Here is a 16,189-nt window from a genome sequence, read left to right as displayed (position 1 = left end):
TCTCTGTCTCTCCCTCTCCCCCTCTGGGGCTGTCAGTTAGTCTCTTTTCCATGCTTCATCTCTGTCTCTGCGTCTCTATCTGGCTTTCCCTCTCTTTGATTTCTCTGTCGCTCCTTCTCTGCTTTCCTGTTGGTTTCCTGTTCGCTCCCCCAGGCTGGTGGGCTTTCTGGCTCTCTCTCTCACTCCCTCTCTCTCTGGTCTGCTCTGCGCCCCGAACACTGAACACTGGGGGTCGTGGTTGGGGGTGGCTGGAGACTCACCTTTTCCAGTTCAGAACAAGTGCCTGCTGAATCTTTTACCATATGTTAGTGAGGCACTGAGGGTCGTGGAGTGGTGAATTTCTATATCTTTTCTCGTTCTTTTTTTTTTTTCCGGGGGGGGAGGGCTCTTTTTAGCTCTGGAATTCTCCTCTGTGTGTGTGTGTGTGTGTGTGTGTGTGTGTGTGTGTGTGTGTATCTCCATCTCTTATCCCATCGCTGTTTCTGGCTTTCTCTGGGCTCTGGGAATGCCAAACTCGGTGACGGCGGTGGGGGGGATGGGGGGGTGAGAGGAGGGTGAAGACAGTGAAGGGAAGGATAGGGTGAGGACCGGCATCCCTGTAGAATCTGCGCAGGGCAAGTAAAGAACCGAGAGGCCGGGATGGAGAGGTGGGGGGAGAGGGGGAACGCGGCGGGGGGGCGCTGCCTGCCCCGCCCCCGCGCTTCTCGCTCTGGGCGCCAGGGGTCGCTCCCCTTCAGCCGCTTAAAGCTGCTCCAACCGCGCGGCGGCTCACAGCCCGCACTGCTGCCCAGCGAGATTAGGGAGGAGGGACCGAGGGAAGGCGAGCGCTCGCAGCAGAGGGGCGCGGGCCGGGGCTCTAGCAGGAGCCGAGGCCGCGGCTGGAGTAGGAAAGTGGGATCAGTGCTCGCCAAAAGCCAGAGTGCAAAACCTACGAGTAGGTCGCGTCTGGTGAGCGCCACCTGCAGCGCAGAGCCTGGGACGTCCCGGGCGGGGAGAGTAGTCCCCGTTCCGGCCGGGAGCGATCTGTCTGGGCAGCCAGGGACCCAGGCCGCCGCCATCCGTGAGAAAGCAGCCGCCGGGAAGGCAGGTGACTCAGGCATCCTAGATCCGTAAGAAACCAGCCGTCCGAGAAGCCGCGATCTCAGGCGCCCAGGATTGTTAGGACTGAACGGGAGGGTAATAGAGGACCTGGGGCTCTGAACCGTCGGGAGCTGCCTCTGGCCCAACCTACGGGGGGACCTCGCCGTGACGGACGGTTTGGGTAACAGCACCACTGCGGCTGTAGCCCGCAGGGGCGTGGGTGGGGGGGCCGGGCGCAGCCGTCGGGGGGGGTCCAGGCCCAGGCCCGACCCAGGCCCGGCCCAAGCTTCCGGGGCCCGCGGAGAGTCCCCGGCCTTCGCCGCCATTGCGCCCAAGAGTGAGGAGGATCTGCTGGCCCTGGCCGCGTCACGGCTGAACCGCCGCAAGCGGGTAGCTGGCGCGGCCGTCGGAGTGGCCATGGTGCTGCTGCTGCTGGTGGCCATCCCGCTGCTGGTGCACAGCTCCCGCGAGCCCGCGCACTACGAGATGCTGGGTCGCTGTCGTATGGTGTGCGACCCGCACGGGCCCAGAGGCCCAGGCCCCGACGGCGCGCCCTCCTCTGTGCCCCCCTTCCCGCCCGGCGCCAAAGGAGAGGTGGGGCGGCGCGGGAAGGCAGGCCTGCGGGGACCCCCAGGACCGCCAGGTCCCAGAGGGCCCCCAGGAGAGCCCGGCAGGCCAGGGCCCCCGGGCCCTCCGGGTCCGGGCCCCGGCGGAGTGGCGCCTCCTGCCGGCTATGTGCCTCGCATTGCCTTCTACGCCGGCCTGCGGCGGCCTCACGAAGGTTACGAAGTGCTTCGCTTTGACGACGTGGTGACCAACGTGGGCAATGCTTACGAGGCGGCCAGCGGCAAGTTCACCTGCCCCATGCCGGGCGTCTACTTCTTCGCTTATCACGTGCTCATGCGTGGCGGCGATGGCACCAGTATGTGGGCTGATCTGATGAAAAACGGACAGGTAAGAGGCCCCTGCCCCCACCCAGTTCCAGATCAGACTCTCGTAGCTTTCTAAGTCGCCCTGCACCCCTTCCACAACCCAAGCCCCTTCTCCGAAACGGCGTCACTGAGTTCTGGAACGTCAGACTGCCAAAAATTTAGAGATCGCTTCATTTAGCCAAAGAGGAACCGAGGGCCAGCACAACCTGCTCGGGGTCTCACGGAACTTAAGGAAAGGCGTGAGGATTAGAATTCAGGACCCAGACCTCAATGTCTCTAGCTGCGTCCTCACCCCCCAACTACAGGCAACAGTACGCTAAACCTCTTTGGTCTCTCGCCTTGCCACCTAGCCCCTTTTCTCGTTCTCCGCCCCTGCCTTCTGGGGCAGCCCTCCTAGCCTGCGTGTTTCCTAGCCTCGTTTGAGCGAGCTACCGGCGGGGTCTGGCTCCGAATTAGAATGAAATCAGCCTCAAGGGCAGTGGGAAATCTGCAGTGGTTCCTGCGTGGGGGTATTCAGCTTGGATTTTAAAGGAAAAGGTAAAAAAGAAAACACTCGCTCCCTCGCCAGGCAGCTGCCCTGTTGCTTGCCCCCGGTCCTGGGGCCAAGCCTAGAGCCGGCCTTGCCCTCAGCTGATACTGAGTCGGTAGGCAGAGGTAGGAAATGGCGCAGCAGCTCAGGGGCCAGCCAGGTGGCTGGAAGGAGCAGATGTGGAGGACGCAGGCAGAGCCGCAGCATAGGACCCTGGCCTGGTCCTGCACACCCCACATCCTCCCTCACAATCTCTCAGCCTCCAGGTTCTTTGCACCCTGCTCCAGCGCTCGGAGTTGGAGTCACCGCCACCTTGGTTTGGAGGAATAGCCGCAAGGACTCAGCCCGAGGACCTGGGCGGGTTTAGCTGAAGCTAAAGGCCAGCCGCAGGCTTTGGGGTGGAGGAGTGTGCTGGGCAGTGCAGGCTGCAGGAGGAGGTTGGCGTTGAGCGGTGACCTCTGCATGCCCCGTGCAGTGGAGCAGCGGTGACCTGGGCGCATCAGGCCTGCTTGCTCGGGATCTGTCCGAACCTACGGTCAGGCCAATACCAGACCGGCAGAAATGCTTTGAGGTCATCTCCCGGCAGAGCCGCCCCAAGAACCTGGGAAAGGGGATGACAGTGCATGTATGTCTGTACGTGGGTGAGATGTGTATAAGGGAGTGTGAGAGTGTGTGTGCGATGCGAGCGAGTGTCTGCGTGTGCGGGGTGCGAAGGTGAGTATGGAGCGGGGTGTATCTGCATGTGGCACTGAGTAGGTGTACATGCTGTATGCAGGGTATCTGTGGGGGGAACGAGGGACAAATGTAACTAGAGTGTGTCCGTTACGAGGGGGCGGGGCCGCGTGGCTTCCACTCTGTATTCCGAGGCGCCGGCGCTGCGGCCCTGGGGACGGTAAATAGTGATTATAATAATGATGAATAATTAATAAGTTAATAACCAGCCCCTGCGGGACTGGAAGCAGGGGCGTTGGGGAGGGGGCTGGCGGCCCGAGGCAACCACGGGGAGGCCAGAGGGAAGAGGGGCTCCCTGCGGGGGCAGAAGGCGACCCCTACGTGGAAGCGTCAGCGGACACCCGGAGGGGAAATGGGCGCCCCAGAGGCAAGAGCGCATCAGTGCACTTTTCCCTGGTCCGCACCCTCACACGCACACAGACACACCTGCGTACTGCTACAGGGGAAAAGAACGCAAGTTTAGGAATCACAGGAGGTCAGAGGGGAGCGGGATCAGAAATTTTACTACAGGCGAATTTTAAAACTGAGAATAATAACCGGTTGCCATCAAGTTGATTCCCATTCATAGCGACCCGGTAGGACAGAGTAGAATGGCCCCATGGGGTTTTCAAGGCTGCAATCTTTACGGAAGCAGACTGCCGCATCTTTCTGCAGGGGGGTGGGCTGGTGGGTCGTCACTGCCGACCTTTCAGTTAGGTGCTGATTGGACAACCACTGTCCCATCAGGGCTCCTGAGAATAATAGCGTACCCTACATAGCGTTTTCCATGTGTGAAACAGTTCTAAATACACTTCACATGTAGTAACTCATTTAATCCTAGCAATCCCCAGAGGTAGGTTCTATTATTAGTCACCCTTTCCCCTGCCTTATAGCTAAAACTGAGGCCCAGAGAAGACATGACACTTACCCTGGTCACACAGCTAGTGAATGGCAGAGTCTGAGAAACTCAGCGACTCCTGGGCCCCTCTGAACCCCACCCCTTAGATGTGCATCCCAGCTCTGCAGCCAGCTGTTATCGCGCCGCCGCCTGTGCTTGCCGGGGACTCTCTGCACCCCAGCTCCACACAAGGAGTGCACAAGGAATGAGTAGCGTTCTCCTCTCTCCCCAGGTTCGGGCCAGCGCCATTGCCCAGGACGCGGACCAGAACTACGACTACGCCAGCAACAGCGTCATTCTGCACCTGGATGTAGGCGACGAGGTCTTCATCAAGCTGGATGGTGGGAAGGTGCACGGCGGCAACACCAACAAGTACAGCACCTTCTCTGGCTTCATCATCTACCCGGACTGAGCCCGGCTCCCCAAACCCCCGCCCCGCCCCGCCCCTCCGCCCCGTGCCCCCAGCTGGCCCCTCCGCTCCCCACCCCACCCCCCTCCAGCAGGCCCAGCCCAAGGCGCCACCCCATCCATTGAGAGCCCGGAAGTCCGCGGGCAGGCCCTCGGGCTCCGGAAGGCTCCGGAATTTGGACGGACTCTCGGTGTTCTGGGGAGTAAGTGGTTGGGGAGGGGTGGAGCCAGGCCGGTGGAAGAGCAGAGCGCCTGGAGAGGGACCACCGGCATCCACTTGAGGGCCGAGGTGAAAGCCAGACCTGAAGGAGAGCGGAGGTCGCGGCTCTCTTCTGCCTGAAGTTGGAGGGCAATGTCCCTAACCCGGACTCACATGCCCAGAAAGCAGAAGGAAAGCCCTGGCAGCTTGGGATGAAGAAAACAAACAGAACGAGTGAATCTTGGCTGTGAAAGGAGAGAAGAGGGATAGGCGCTGGTCCTCTGTCATGACAACTTTCTCTAGCAATCCCCTCTGCCCCTTACCTACATTTTCAGGCTCTAGGCCTCAGACTTGGCAGCCCTCTTGTGAACTGGAGGAACCAGTGAATTCTTTCCTGGCATTTAAAACTCATTCTCTACAGTTCCCATTGCACCCCCTCCAGGCTAGGCCCTGGGGCTACAATTTCTGTTGCCTCTTCCAATAAAATGAGGCTGGGGGATGTGTGTGGCTACTTGACTTGGAGCTCAGAATGGGGGAAAAGTGACTGACCCTTTCCTTTATCCCTCTCAGGGACCCCTACCCTGACTGTCACTGTCTGCCACAGGCAAAGGGTTAGTTATTCCTGGTAAGGCCTGCCTCTGAGGGAGAAGAAAAGGGAGTAGCCTAGGGCTTTCACTCTGATATGGGAACCAGGGTATTGGTTTTCAGGAGGACTTTGGGCCCTCACACTGCAGGCCCAGGGAGATAGCAACCCAATGACACAGGGGAGATCCCAAAGGTCTGGATCTGGTGCTTCTTCCATTCTGCCTGATGCAGGGAGACAGCTCTAAGAGGAGCTTCCAGGGGGTGAGGGCTGATGACTCCTGGGATGGGGGCTGACCTTAAGGAACAAGGAAAAGAGCGGGTCCCCAAAAGCCCACAATCACCCCCCAACACTCATAGAGCTTGCTGAGGAGGTTGGCTGGACAAGAGTGGGATAACTTCCTTCCTTCATGACAACTCCTACGTGAGGGAGGAGCCTGGTGGATCCTGAGAGCCCAGGTCTGGTCTTTAAGCTGGAGGACACTGCCACCGTGTGGGCAATTGGAGAAAAACACCAATAGCCCGCCTAGGTCTGACTAGAAGAAAACAGACACTTAAATACTTTACAAACTTTACTGAAGGACTAGAGTGTCGCCTCCCAGCCTCATGGGGGTGAGAGGAGGCACTGACAATAAATAAGGGTTAAAAGAAAGGAGCCAGGCAGGGCAGATGGAGGTGGTGCCTCATGATGGAGAGCCCTGAGAGGCAGCAGAACCAACTGGGGTAAAACACTGGAGAGACAGAAGACATTGTCACAACCTAGCCATCCTTGAACTGCAGTCAACTCTTCCCCATTGACTTTCCCTGAAAAGGAGCCAAGGCTGGTCCTCTCCCCTCCCCGCCGCCCCCCCCAGCCCCCACGCCTTGGTGTCCAAGCACAGCCTGGCTGTGGGTCAGAAGCTCACCAGGGCTTCCTGCCATTCCAGTAATGTAGCCACAGGGTTGCTACAGATCCGGGTGGGGCCTGAGGGGGGGGCTCGGCTGGTGTAGAAGGCACACTCATCATCCAGGCGGGCCTCATGAAAGCAGTGGATGGCAGTCAGACATGCTTTGAGGCGCTGCCTCAGGGCCAGAGTTCGAGGGGCCAGACTCTTGAGGCCTGAGGGCCGAGGGTCACAGAGTTCGGAGGGGCTCTGGAGTTCTGTGCTCCCACCATATACTGCCCTTTTTCCTCCCCCAAGGGCCAAGCCAGTTAGGAGCACAGAGCTAGAGGTGCAGCTCTTTCCTTCTTTCTGAGGAAGAGCCAGGCAGAGGCAGGATAGATGGTGAAGGAAGCATGGGATTACTCGGTGTAGGGCACTGGGCCCAGCTCCCAGTGAGAGATGACCACCTTCTTTGTTCCTACCCCCTCCCAACCAATTTCTTACCTGATTGGCCTGGTGGCAGCCTCAAAGACTGGAGTGAGTGGATAGGAGGGCTGGCACAAAGGGGATGTTGGGAAGAGAAGATCAGGCTGGTGGGTACTGGAGCACACTGATTGTTGTGGGGCTGTTGGATGGACTCTGGATTTCCAGGTTCCATGGGGCAGGCCCCTGGTGCCCCAGGCTCTACTCTAGGGTGAGACTTGGGGAATCTAGTCTTCCCCTGGGGGCTGTGCTGAAGGGGTCCAGGCTCTGCTGGAGGGTAGGGCTCTGGTACTCCAGGCTGTTGTTTGGGGGAGGGCTCTGGTATCTCAGACTCCCTCCTATGGCAGGAGTTAGGGACCCCTGGCTCTGCTGGAGGGCAGGGCTGTGGTTCCTCACACTCCTCCGGAAGGCAAGGCTTCGGCAGCTCAGAGTTCTGTGACGATCCGGGAAGGTGGGCAGTCCCGGAATTACGCTCTGGGGCATTCAGAGTCCTAGAAGTCTCAGCCAGTAGGGGATGAAGTTCAACCATATCCAGAGAGGAATCTCCATTAAGGGGGGCATACTTGTCCCCTGCCAGCCCCTCTACCTCCTGTCGCAACAGCTGCTGCAGGATACTGATGCGCTGTAGGCAGAAAAGACAGCCCAGCGTGGTGTGGGTTCAAGTACTGTACTCACACTGCCCTATCCCCATACCCCATCTCTTCCTGTTTGCTCCTCAGGCATCAAAGCTGTTGCCCCCACAGACCCACCTGCATCTTCAGCTCTTGAAGGTTGGGGATTTTGTTTGGGGGCAGTTCATTAGGAGCCACAGGTGGTTTCACAGGCTCCTCGTGCAACCTCATAGAACTCTCCTGGTCAAACAGCTGTACCGCAATCTGCTCCTGCCAGATGGGAGGAAAGGGCTCACATGGGGAAGCCAGGCTGGGGCAGAAAGATGACCAGAGTGCCACCCGCATGAGGAACAGATCAAAGTCCCTAGCTGAGAAGACCTAGACTTAGATTAGGGGGAGCAGCAGAGAAGCAGGGAGAGTTGGGAGTTAGGTAGCTTTTCCAGGGATCCTACCTCCCTCAAACTGCTGGGCCTCCAGGCCGAAAGGACAGAGGGAGAGATCTCAGCATGGGACAGCTTTTGCTACTTACCCAGGGCAGGACAGGCTCTTCAGGTTCAGGGCAGGACTGAGGGGAGAGACCACTCACCCATCGGCCCTGGAAGCAGAAGTGGGATGTCGGCAAAGCCCAGAACCCACAGATGGGCCCAATCTCCCCTTTCCCTTGCTTAATCCTCCCTAGGCTCATCTGTCCCCTTGCTGCCTCTTCCCCAGCCTTGGCCTGTGCCAGCTACCTCCCCTGCCCTCTTTTATTACCTGCTTAACTCTGGGGGCGGACGGGATGGGTGTGAACTGGGTTTTGGGGCGTATGGCAAGACGCCGCAACACTGAATATGAGGCCTGGGGAGAGATGAAGTGGCTGAGCAGGGACAAAGCCTGGACCTAGTGGGGATCTCCAGCCAACTGTTTTGCCCTTGCCCAGCCCCCAAGAGTTGTGAGTACAAACCGGAGCTGAGGGGTAGGGAGAAGGTACACGTTGAGCCCGTCCAAAGGGTGATGGGCGGGTGACAGTAGGTGGTCCCACGCAGCCAGGCATGGGCTGGACCACAGGGGCAGGGGAGGGCATCAGGTGGGAGTCATGGCTGTCCTGTGGAGAAGAAAACGTTGGGAGGAGTTATCCCTTTCCCCTTTGCCTTCCTGTGTCTTGTTCTCAACATAGTAGCCATTGTGACTCTTCTAAGACATAAGTAAAATCATGGCACTCCCTTCATCTCTGCTATCCCCCTCCCACCATGGCTTTCCATCTCATTCCAAGTAAAAGCCAAAGTCTTTACACTGGTTTACAAGTCCCCACCCAATCCGATTCTGTTATTGCTCTAACCTCATCTCCTACCATTCTCCTCCTTACTCTGATCAGCTTTGTTGGCCTCTCCTTTATGCTGATCCTCAAACACACAAGACACATTTCCTCACCAGGGCCTTTGCATCTAACGTTCTCTTGGCCTGGAAGTCTCTTCCCCCAGACACCCGCATGGCTCATTCCCTCAAATCCTTCTGGTCTTCACTTAAGCTGTGCAGTGAGATTCCCCTGACCAATCTGTCTAAAACTGCAGTACCAGCTCCCACTCCCAGTTCCCCTTTGGCGTCTTATTTTGTTTACAGCGAACTTGTCACCATTTGACATTCTATACCAAAAAAAAAAAAAAAAAACCCTAACTCATTGCTGTTGAGTCAATTCCAACTCATGACAACCTCATGTATTACAGAGTAGAACTGCTCCATAGCATTTTCTTGGCTGTAATCTTTATGAAAGCAGATCCCGAGGACTTTCTTCTGTGGCACTGCTGGGTGGGTTTAAACCGACAATCTCTAGGTTAGTAGTCAAGCGCAAGCCATTTGCGCCACCCAAGAACCTTCAACATACTACAGATTTTACATAATTGTTTATTGTTTGTCTACCCCTTCTAGGACATCAATTTGTTTACTGCTGTACGTCCAGTGCCTAGAACAGTGCCTGGCACACAGTATATGTTCAAGAAATATTTGTGGAGTGAATAGATGAATGCTTTTGACTGACAAGTATCAGTTGTCTCACCCTCAGCACTGATCTGATGGTGATGTAAATATATATCTATCTATGACATTTCACTCCAGGTCCCAGATACCTGGTAAAGAGAGGTCAGTTCCATTCTGGAGAAAGCTTGGGCCCATTTGGCACAAACCCAGACCAAATAACATCCCTGAGGCCCAGGACTGCCTGGCCCTACCCACAGTCCTCAGTGCTGGCTGCTGCTGGGAATTCCCCCAAGCACCTCCCACCTGCACCTCCTATCCCAGGAGGGTCCCATCTCACCTTGGTGTGTGTTTCTCTTAATGGAACCCGCTGAGCCAGACCGAGTGGGCCTCCTCTGTCTTTATGTGAGTGAGTGACAACCTCATGTTCTCCTTCAGAGAGAGAGGAAGCTAGGAGGAAACAGGAAATTTGCTGTAGTTTCTGGTACGCCCATCAAAGACTAACACAGGGCTTTGCAGCCTCTGAAGAGGGTATGCCAGTTTGACAGCCCCCACTGCACCGTCAGGGGCAGGGACCCATCCCTCTCTATCCTTAAAGTCTAGCATATCTCAATAAGCACTTATTAATCTGAACACCCTGAGTGGGCTGGGGTGTGCTGATGGCTTTTAGGGGCTGGCGATAGAATACCGAGTAGAAGATAAATCTTGCAGGAAGTGGCAGGGAGAGGGTGGAAATGGGGACTGCAACTGGGTGCCAACCTCTGAACTCTGCTTCTCTCCACTCCTGATCTAGGCACCCCACATCTCTAGCCTGCTGAGCTCCCCGCTGGAGGCAGCCCACCCACCCCTGTTCTCTCCCCACGGCCAGACACACTCACCAGGCTGGGCTGGGGTCTCCAGGGGCAATCCTGAGGCCTGCCTCACTGACGTCCTAATGACAATAACAACAGCAGCCAGCAGAGTCACTGAGTACCAGATATGAGCTGGGCATTGTACTAAGTGGTGTACAAACATCATCTCATTTAATCCCCACAACAGCCTCTAATGACAGTACAAACATTATCCTTGTTTGACACATAAAGAAATGGAAGTTCAGAGGGGTTAGGGCAAGCTCACACAAATAGTAAATGGCAAAAATCAGGAATCAAACCCAAGTCCCATTTATTGCCACAGTCCATGCTGTAGCATCTCTCATCCCTGCTCCCCTCCTCCCCCACCACCTGAGGAGAGTGATGCTGTAGTGAGGCCTGGGTGTGAAGCTCTGAACCCTATTCCAAGGGCTCACCTGTAGGTAGTCACAGGTTTTCCCCTTTTTCCTAAAGCTACAGGAAGGTCCTAGCTCTGGGACCCCAGCATCAAACACTGGGTCATTCCTTTCCAAATGACCCTCTCCCACACCCTCTTCTCACCGGTTGCTGCCACCTGTCACTCTTCTTAACTCCAGGAAATTGGGGCGAGTGGAAGAGTGAAAGGACCATTCTGAAGGTGGAATCTGACCCAGAAGGGCAAGAAATGAGATAGCGTCACAGGTGGGACCCAAACTTTCAGGCCTGACCGCCAACCCCATCTGCCTCAAAGAACCCCTCTGGCTCCTCATGTGGGACCTTTTCTGTCAGGGCAGCTCTGTGCTACGGAAGGAGCTCCCAGAAGCACTGCATGTCAGCCCCTCAAGGGCACTCACCAAAGTCTCTAGCCTCTGGGGGCACAAGGTCCGGCCACGGGGTCCTGGCCCCTCTAGCCTTGAGAAGCAGGAAGCCCTGGCAGGGTCCAGTCGGTGGTTGGGGGTTCTGGGGGCCAAATATGCAGAGGTCCGGGCACCCTGGGTCACCAACAGAGGCTATCAGCACAGGCTCGTGATCTTCTCCTCAGCCCACCTGAACTTCATCTCATCCTATCATGTCTCATTACCTGGCCCCTCTGGAAGGTACCTCTCTGGCTGCCACGAACCAGGACTCTCTGAGCCAGACTAGGCTGGCGCCCTAGGTGACAGCTCTTCACCCCCTCACCTGACAGGATGGTGGCCAGGGCTGCAGGGTCAGCCACAAACTCTATGGCCCCTGGAACCTCTGCAAGGGAAGAGAAGGAAAGGTGAGAAGGAACAGGAAGTGGGAAGGGGCCAGGGACTCTAGCATAGTAACATTAAGGTGCAAGAGTAACCAAGAGAGACTCATTCACTTGAACTCAGTTCATCAAATTTTCACAGAAGTTTACTCTCCATAAGACACTAGTCTAGGCACTACAGTCCAGAGATAAGTAAGACAAAGCCCATCCTTCAGAAGCTCTCATCAAACTACAGAGAGGTTAACAGACTCAAACCAAATTATGGACATGTTATAAAAAAAGTACTACAAAACATCAGGAGAACACAGAGCAATTGATTGTGACTGGTGGAGCTGGGAAAGGCTCTGAAACGAAGACATTTTTCTGTAGGAAAGGAGAGCTTCTAAGAGCAGAGAGCTTTCCAGGAACAGACCAAGACTCATAATAAGCAGAAGCCCAGGAGTAGACAGTCCCAAAACCCCACTGTGCCCTTCTCATTCCCTCACCCAGTTAAGGAGGCTGTGGTCCCAGGCCACAAACAGATACCTGTAGTGGGAGGGGGCCCAGGCCCCACATTTTGTTCCCTAGGGCTAAGCGTGAGCTCCTCCAGGGGGTTCCGAAGCTGAGTGCTCTCCACCGATCTCTCTGATTTCTCTGTTTGGTGTGTGGCTTTAGGCTTGGGGTCTGCTGGGCCAACGAGGGGACGTTGAATACTGAACGGTGGCTTCTGTACCAATCTCTGTAAGGGGTGGAGAGGCAAAAAGCTGGGACTCAGCATTAGGATGCATTGCTGGTGTGTGCTGCCTCCTTGTGGCTACTCCCTTTACCCATCAGGCCCCTCTTACCCTTGGATCTTGGTTCTCCTGGTCCAGAGCGCAGGGTTTGCCCGTGGAGAGAGGCAGGCGTCTCTGGGAGAGCAAAGGAATCTTGCTAGGAGTGGGAGATACACCCCGGGGGAGAGGATCCTTCGTGGCTCGAAGGGTGGTCATGATTGCCACAACTAAGACAGGGAAGAAGGCAGGATCATGGATCAAAGGTCAGCCATATCGGAGCACCGGTCCTGCATCCCTGAGACTCCCACCTCCGCCCAAATCCATGCACTCAGAAGCTCTCAGCGCCTGCAAGGCCGTTCTTCTGGGTGCCAGCCTCCTCCAGGCATGTCGAGTCCGCTCTTTATCGCCCCAAGACCCCGAGCTACCTCTCCTGGCCATGAGCCCCCGCAGCCCTCATTCCCTCCAAGATCCTCTTGCCGCACCTTCCTCGGAGCCCCTCTGGGTCGCCCCACTTTCTTCACTTTTTCCCTGACACTCGCTGTCTGCTGCAGACACTTCCCCAGTTCGTAAAATACTCCAAGCTCCGGATTGGCCGGTCCGAGCTCCCGTGTAGGCGCGTGGCACCTGACTCAGTTGTCCAATCCACAGGCTTTGGAGGCGGGGCCCAAAGAAGCACTAGTCCGATCGCTTTCTAGCTAGGAAAAACCTGACCCAGCTCAATCAGCCAATCCGAGAGCGGAGCGCAGGTTGGACGATGGGGAAAGAGGAAGGAGAAGCACGTCCTGAGTCCGGGAAGGCGTGGCGTTCAGAGTCTGTAAGACAACGGGCGCTCTCGCGAGGCCTCGGGTCTGGTGAGGAAAAGACCATTGGCGGAAGGGTTGGTGGTCCTGTTCGCGGCTAACGGTGTTGGAGGCTGGCCCAAGCCTTACCCTACTCTGGCCGCCGTGGGGCGCCAGCTTTGAGGACGCCGTTCCAGGCCCTTATAGGAAAAATTCTGCACGCTGTGCCCGGGAAGAGGTGGAGAGAGCTGGAGGGAATTCAACTGAGCCTAACGATAACAAAAATAAAAAGCAATCGTTTTTCTTACTCGAGGCTCAGTCCAGTGAGGTGTGGTCTCCATTTCACAGATAAGAAACAAGACTCAAAAAATGACGTTGGAACTCAGTTAACAGAACGCCAGAAATGAATGCCTACTCACAGCTGAGGGCTTCCCTACCTTCAGGCGGCATCTGTTGCAGGCCTGGAGGCTTAGGGAGAGGGGCCTCGGCTGCCCGTTCTTGGCAGGCAAGAGTGCGAGGCTGCGGGAACCTAGAATATTCTGGTTAGAATGGAAGGGGTAACCCCTAATGAAGGACAGGAATTTGGACTACGGTTCCAAGTTTACAGGGCTCTGGTAGATTTTATCCTGACTAGGGTGGTTCCTATTAGACAAATCAGGAACCTGGGAGTTACTCTTGAACCTCTCTCTCCCCCCCTTCTTTACCCAGTCTCAAATCCAATCTAACTATTTTTACCTCAAATATTTTTGGAATTCATCTACTTCATCTTCACCGTTACGGTTTTTAGTTGCCTTCAGGTCCGTTCAGTCGACTCATGGCACCCTATGACCCCAGCACCTTTATTAACCATTGCCTTTGAGTCCATTCAGACTCATAGTGACCCTATAGGACTGTAGGACTATAAAACTGCCCCATAGGGTTCCCAAGGCTGCAAATCTTTACTGGAACAGACAGCCACATCTTTCTCCGGTGGAGCCGCTGGGTGGGTTTGAACGGCAGACCTTTTGGTCAGCATCCCAGCACTTAACCACTGCGCCACCAGGAGTCCTCTATCAATTTCATTACCACCACCCAAAGGCAAAAACAAATATCAAACTCATTGCTGTCGAGTTGATGCCAACTCATAGTGACCCTATAGGACAGTAGAACTGCCACATAGGGTTTCCAAGGAACACCTGGTGAATTGCAACTGCTGACCTTAAGGTTAGCAGCTGAACTCTTACCCACTATGCCACCAGGGTCAAGTTACTATCATATCTCACCTGGAGTATCCCCACCCTTCATTCGCTATTGCTGTCCACACTCACTAATCCATTCTTCACATAGCAGCTAGAGTAATCTTTCCAAAGTGCAAATCTGGTTATGTTAAGACTGTGCCTTGACTTCCTTCCACTTAACGCCCCCATCTTGGTCCAGTCTCCGTCTTGTTCTCTGTCTTCCAACTCTATGGTCTTGGCATGCTCCTTCTAGTCCCTATGTCTGGAATGCTTTTTTTTTTTTTTTGGCTTCCATTTTGCCTATTTGTGCCCAAATTGACATTCATTGTTACATCTTCAAAGAGGCCTTCCTTGAACTCACAACCCACCCCAAACTAGAAAAGATTTCTTGGTTATATGCTATCAAAGAACAGTGTTTGTTTCCTTCAGAGCTTGTATCTCAGTTGTTAATTGTATGTTCATTAATATAAACATAGTGTTTATTAAGCTAGATTTCACCTGCTATACCTCCATGAGGGTGATAAAGGTGTTGAGCCTCTATTTTTGGCTTACCATCATATTTTCAGTGCCTTGCATTGTGTCTGGCTTGTAAAGGTGCTCAGTATTTGCTGAATAAAACAATGGATGGATGAATAATTGATTGAATGACCTGGGAGACAGGGAAAATTAAGTAATATTTGAACCTCCTCTTTAAAATGAGGAAACACATTCAATTCTGGTCACTAGGAATAGTACATGAAAAGTGTAAGGAAAAATTCAAATAGAAAATAAGAGGTTTTAATTATCCCTGTTGAAAATAAAGAAAGTCTCTCCCCTCCTCTCTTGTTCTTTCAGAATTGACTTTAGATAACTTGTAATGGTAGAATCTTCCTTTGTCTTTCTGGAGTTTGTAAATCAAGGATGTTTCCTCAAGGACTGGGAGCCATCTCTTTTGAAAAGTAACCATCTTGAAAGCTCACACCCCTACCTCTGGGTTTCCTGGAAGGCGATAAGCATAACTTTAGGTATCCTGCCATAAACGTATTAGAAAATCAGCAATTTTATCTTAAACATGAATGTAATGAGTTGTATCCACTCATAATATACTCCTAATATTCACTCATACATAATGGATAAGATTTCTGTCTGCAATCTTCTTTAGTGGGTTGCCTGTTATACATCACATTCTGGTTTAATAATAAAACTTTTCTTTTTCATCTATTTTGTGGGAGGCTTTTCTGGATTGGGAGTAGATTTCATTTTTAGTTATTTTTCTCCCACAAAAGGCAAGGAAACATGGACGAATATGGAGTATTCAAAGAATAATGAGTCCTGATAATTTGGAAAAAGGGAGTGAAAAGGGGTGCACAATTTGAAGAATGTAATCAATGTCACTGAAGTGTACATGTAGAAGTTGATGAAATGTGTGTATATTACAATAAAAAATAGAATGGCAAAGTCCTTGGGGGTAGATGTCACATAGGGAGTGGTAGGAAATAAAACTAGAAAGATGGTTTGGATTGAGGGAAAGGGAGGGTCACTTCATTCCACTAACAGGTATTGTGACAGCGCTGAATCCTAACTACTAGGTTAGTAGGAACAGCTACTAACAAGTATTATGCACCTACTGTGTGTATGGCACATACACACCTACTATGTGTGTGTATGGTTGAAACCCTGGTGGCGTAGTGGTTAAAAGCTACGGCTGCTAACCAAAAGGTTGGCAGTTTGATACCACCAGGTACTCTATGGAAACCATATGAGGCACTTCTGCTCTGTCCTATAAGGTCACTATGTGTTGAGATCAACTTGATGGCAACAGGTTTTATGTGTATGGCTCTTTGCTAGACTTAGAGCATACAGAGAAGAATAAGGGTGAAGTTCGAAGGGTGGAGAGGCATCAGAATGGAAGTTGGCTGCACAGTAGCTTTACAAGAGTTTAAGGTGGTCAGCACAGTTCAGGTCTGATCCTCTACTTCATGAACCTAAAAGCTCATTTGAGTTTGTCAGGCTACCCAGAGTAGATTTGATGACTAACACTAATCAAATTCATAAGTGATTCATGAGTGATTTACCATGAGCCATAGGCTTTTCAATGACCACAGTATTTATGCCTGCTCTTCAGGGCACCACAGATTCTGCTCTTCACAGGATT

General features: G+C 53.8%; 2 protein-coding genes across 4 annotated transcripts; one reads left to right on the top strand and one right to left on the bottom strand.

The window, feature by feature from the left end:
* The first annotated feature begins 753 nt into the window (after nucleotides 1-753).
* C1QL4 (complement C1q like 4) lies at nucleotides 754-5,256 on the top strand. The gene is made up of 2 exons (XM_049883029.1): nucleotides 754-2,034; nucleotides 4,383-5,256. Exons 1-2 carry the CDS (start codon nucleotides 1,498-1,500, stop codon nucleotides 4,560-4,562), a joined length of 717 nt encoding a protein of 238 aa, XP_049738986.1. The 5' UTR covers nucleotides 754-1,497; the 3' UTR covers nucleotides 4,563-5,256.
* Nucleotides 5,257-5,276: 20 nt separating this feature from the next.
* On the bottom strand, nucleotides 5,277-12,808 carry TROAP (trophinin associated protein). 3 transcript variants are annotated; one of them, XM_049883026.1, is made up of 15 exons: nucleotides 12,542-12,808; nucleotides 12,132-12,286; nucleotides 11,833-12,025; nucleotides 11,155-11,312; nucleotides 10,928-11,065; nucleotides 10,656-10,738; nucleotides 10,125-10,177; nucleotides 9,587-9,696; nucleotides 8,240-8,380; nucleotides 8,050-8,133; nucleotides 7,826-7,891; nucleotides 7,435-7,560; nucleotides 6,707-7,307; nucleotides 6,245-6,438; nucleotides 5,277-6,070 (listed from the first exon to the last, which is right to left on the bottom strand). In XM_049883026.1, exons 2-15 carry the CDS (start codon nucleotides 12,273-12,275, stop codon nucleotides 6,023-6,025), a joined length of 2,139 nt encoding a protein of 712 aa, XP_049738983.1. In that variant the 5' UTR covers nucleotides 12,276-12,286; nucleotides 12,542-12,808; the 3' UTR covers nucleotides 5,277-6,022. The 3 variants fall into 3 exon arrangements, with proteins under 3 accessions (XP_049738983.1, XP_049738982.1, XP_049738985.1); XM_049883025.1 differs by having other exon boundaries at nucleotides 7,435-7,566; nucleotides 12,542-12,807; XM_049883028.1 differs by lacking the exon at nucleotides 8,050-8,133 and having other exon boundaries at nucleotides 7,435-7,566; nucleotides 12,542-12,807.
* Between the last annotated feature and the right edge of the window lie 3,381 nt (nucleotides 12,809-16,189).

This window comes from Elephas maximus, chromosome 4 (assembly GCF_024166365.1).
Source record: "Elephas maximus indicus isolate mEleMax1 chromosome 4, mEleMax1 primary haplotype, whole genome shotgun sequence".
Taxonomy (NCBI): Eukaryota; Metazoa; Chordata; class Mammalia; order Proboscidea; family Elephantidae; genus Elephas; species Elephas maximus.
This window is presented reverse-complemented; position numbering and strand designations above follow the sequence as displayed.

Coding starts and splice junctions, on each gene's coding strand:
- C1QL4 (XM_049883029.1), top strand. CDS start 1,498: ATGGTGCTGCTGCTGCTGGTGGCCATCCCGCTGCTGGTGCACAGCTCC. Junction 2,035..4,382: donor ATCTGATGAAAAACGGACAG/GTAAGAGGCCCC, acceptor CTCTCTCCCCAG/GTTCGGGCCAGCGCCATTGC.
- TROAP (XM_049883025.1), bottom strand. CDS start 12,275: ATGACCACCCTTCGAGCCACGAAGGATCCTCTCCCCCGGGGTGTATCT. Junction 11,313..11,832: donor TGGGCCCCCTCCCACTACAG/GTATCTGTTTGT, acceptor CTTCCCTTGCAG/AGGTTCCAGGGGCCATAGAG. Junction 8,134..8,239: donor CTCCCTACCCCTCAGCTCCG/GTTTGTACTCAC, acceptor ATCTCTCCCCAG/GCCTCATATTCAGTGTTGCG.